This window comes from Salmo salar, chromosome 16, assembly GCF_965601325.2.
Source record: "Salmo salar chromosome 16, fSalSal1, whole genome shotgun sequence".
In the NCBI taxonomy this organism is placed as follows: domain Eukaryota; kingdom Metazoa; phylum Chordata; class Actinopteri; order Salmoniformes; family Salmonidae; genus Salmo; species Salmo salar.
This window is the reverse complement of record NC_138306.1, coordinates 10,620,738-10,624,345: the sequence shown is the minus strand read 5'-3', so window position 1 is coordinate 10,624,345 and position 3,608 is coordinate 10,620,738. Positions and strand designations below refer to the sequence as shown.

Here is a 3,608-nt window from a genome sequence, read left to right as displayed (position 1 = left end):
GACTACAGGAAATGGAGGGCCGAGCACGCCCCCATCCACATCACTAAGGAATGAACAAAGTCCACACGCACCAACACAGTCGTGAAGAGAGGCTGAAAAGATTTGCCATGGGCCCTCAGATCCTCAAAATGTTATACAGCTGCACCATTGAGAGCATCTTGACTGACTGCATCCCCGCTTAGTATGGCAACTGCTTGGCATCCGACCGCAAGGCGCTACAGAGGGTAGTGCGTACGACCCAGTACATCACTGGGGCCGAGCTCCCTGCCATCCAGGACCTCTATACCAGGCAGTGTCAGAGGAAGGCCCTAAAACCCCAGCCACCCTAGTCACAGACTATTCGCTCTGCTACCGCATGGCAGGCGGTACCGATGCACCAAGTCTGGAACCAACAGGACCCTGAATATTTTCTACCCCCAAGCCATAAGACTACTAAATAGTTAACCAAATTGCACTAACTCTTTTGACTCATCACATACGCTGCTGTTACTGTTTATTATCTATCCTGTTGCCTAGTCACTTTACCTCTACCTATATGTACATATCTATCTCAATGACCTCGTACCCCTGCATATCATCTCAGTACTGGAACCCTGTGTATATAGGCAAGTTATCATTACTCATTGTGTATTTATTCCTGGTGTTATAATTGTTTTTCTCTCTCTGCATTGTTGTGAATAAGTAAGTAAGCATTTCACTGTTAGTCTATACCTGTTGTTTACAAAGCATGTGACAAATACAATTGGATTTGATAGATAGTGTGCAGCTCTGTGGTGGCACATATTGATTGAGCTGTAGGGTCATGTCACGTTTGTTGTATGATGAAGGAGACCAAGGCGCAGCGTGTGTATCGTTCCACATTTTATTTAAACTGTGAAACTATGCAAGACATACAAATAAACAAATAAACAAAACAACAAAACGTGACGAAGCGGTACAACATACACTTACTCAAAATAATCTCCCACAAAACAACAACTTAAATATGATCCCCCATTAGAGACAACGATGACCAGCTGCCCCTAATTGGAGATCATCCCAAAAAACAACATAGAAATACAGAAACTAGAACCCCACATAGAAATACATAAACTAGACAAAAACCCCAACATAGAAAAAAGAAACTAGAACCAACATAGACAAATAAACTAGACAAAACCCCCTGTCACGCCCTGACCTACTCTACCATAGAAAATAAAAGCTTTCTATGATCAGGACGTGACAGGTCATTTGGCTGTTTTTGCTTTTCATAGTCTACTCTGTTTGAGTGTGTTTGAGGAAAATACACAAAAGTTCTGTCTGTCTGTCTGTCTGTCTGATTTATGCACTATGGTTTTATAGCCCGCTTATTCCTCATTCTTATGTGATTTTAGGATGAGACAGATGCATTTTGTTGACATGATGCTGTTGTCGTGCTACTGCATTGCACAACACTAGAATTCTTCTGTCACCTCATACATTCTAGAACATGCAAGCATTTGAATGTGTTTTTGTTTGTTAATTGAGAAAAAACAAGTGACTGAAAATGACACTGTCAAACAGTTGAAGCACTTTTCACAGAAATGTATTTAAATGGATGAGGTAGGAAAACATACTGTTCTATTTTGATTGGTGTTTTGAAAGCAATTAGTCTCAAATAAGTATCATTTGCTGCTGTGCATTTGAAACAGTTTCGATTGGTATGGTTTCTATTGATATACTGTATTTAAGAAAGAAATGGGGGGGGGGGATGCTGCAATGTTATTGTAGTTAAATGCATTTCTCATTCTAAGTCAAATGCAAGTGATCAGATTATTTACCTTAACATCTATTGGTTCTGGACAGATTTAAATAACGCTTAATTGGCCTACACTTGTAGCCCCAGGCAAAATAAATAAAAAAGACGTAATGATTTATAAAGCCCTATGGATATCATAATCATACTGTATCTCTTATCACCATCTCTTTAACAGAAGCAGACAGTGAGGTTAAGCCTGGGTTCAAACGGCACCCAGGTCAAAAAGGGCACTGCCACCAAGGCCAGGAGTGAGCAGTCAGGGCTGGGGGCTAGTGTTGGTGCCCAGTCAAGCCTGGCTCTGAATCCAAGCACCAGGAGACCAGAGGAGGCTGGAGACCAGTCTGCCACCCATCCCCAGAGACAGGTAAGCTACACTGCACTGCTATAGCTTGGTCTCAGATATTTCTGTGCTGTCTTGTGAACTCCTATGAACATTGTCATGCCAAAGTTGGCAAGCGAGCACAAAGAGATCTGAGACTAGGCTAGCACTGCCATAAACCCAATCAAAATAAAGGCATTTTATGATGCAAACTACTGTGCTAGCCTGGTTCCAACTTTGCAACTAATGGAAATGCTGAGTAAATCTGTTCTACAGGGATTGCAGTCTGCCTTCTTCTGTACTGACTGACAAACGGAATAGTAATCTGCTCTATTCCACCATCATCTGTTCATATTCTGTCTGCTTTTCTTTTTGTACAGAAGTGTAAGAAGGAAAGATGCAAACCACGAAAGATGAAAAGAGGGGTATATATAATGCCATTAAAGCAGTATAAAGCATATACCCCTGGATCCCAAAGGACATGCAGACCTCTTCTGCTATTCGAAGTGCGTAATAGGCACAACACTAAGCCAACCAAGCCAACCCTCCCAACCAAGCCAACCATCCGGCCTCTGCTGATCCATGGCCTGAGTGTCAATGAGTACCGGGCCGTCTACAACACAGTGGTGGAGCCATTCGCAAGTACTGCTAGTACATTGTCATCATATAGTCACCCCCAAGGCATAAACTTAAAGCAGAGACTGTGGCTCACACTGGACAGACCAAAGCTTGAGGAGGTGGTCCACAAAGACGGTCGTGTGGAAGTTCTGGAAACGTTTATCTCCGTTTTTTAGCCATAGACATCAAGTCTGAGACAGCAGAGAGCTCAGGTGGGGACTGCGTGTGTGGCTGTCCTCCCATCCCATATCCACAATATGTGTGTTAAACAAAAACTCTATTTTGAAATATTAAACTGAATTCCGCTCTGATGGGTCGGCTTTGTAATCATCACAATTAAATCGGATCAGGTAGTAACACTGACGCACTGGGAAGATTTGAAGAGCCAGCAACTTGTTCCTACAATAAGCAATTGATTTCCTATGGGTAAACATCTGCGGATTCATACAGATAGGCCTATTGTGTAAGATAACTTTATCTTGATACAAAATTGTACATGTGGTGTTAACTCTATGGAGGTACTCGACAGAGAAAGAACACTGCTACGGCAGTAGTTATACAGCAGGCAAATTCGTTTTTTTTTGTTTTTTTTTCATGAGTTGAGAGTGAAATGGCAGACCCAAATATTTATCTTTCCTAGGATATTTGCATGGTTCGGTTTCACGCTGAATGGAAAACGATAAGAATGAGAGCTCCTTGGTGCGTCACAAGAAAAGACTATGCAAATATTTCCATGGTCTGTTACCTCTGTTGACTCTGCGGGGTGAGAGCCAATAGGAAGTGGAGAGGGAGGTTGTGAGAAGCAACAAAACCAAAAGAAAATAAGAAAAAAAAAGAGAGGCAACAAAACCACAAATATCTGTTTTCATCATCTCTTTTTAATTAATTGGATGA

General features: G+C 41.9%; 1 protein-coding gene across 1 annotated transcript; it reads left to right on the top strand.

The window, feature by feature from the left end:
• Positions 1 to 1,496: 1,496 nt before the first annotated feature.
• Positions 1,497 to 3,059, top strand: LOC106573162 (uncharacterized). The gene is made up of 3 exons (XM_014147872.3): positions 1,497 to 1,581; positions 1,953 to 2,141; positions 2,477 to 3,059. Exons 1-3 carry the CDS (start codon positions 1,573 to 1,575, stop codon positions 2,888 to 2,890), a joined length of 612 nt encoding a protein of 203 aa, XP_014003347.2. The 5' UTR covers positions 1,497 to 1,572; the 3' UTR covers positions 2,891 to 3,059.
• Positions 3,060 to 3,608: the final 549 nt, after the last annotated feature.

Excerpts from the sequence above, each read along its gene's own strand:
- LOC106573162 (XM_014147872.3), top strand. Across the intron at positions 2,142-2,476 it reads CCACCCATCCCCAGAGACAG|AAGTGTAAGAAGGAAAGATG; the intron begins GTAAGCTACACT and ends CTTTTTGTACAG.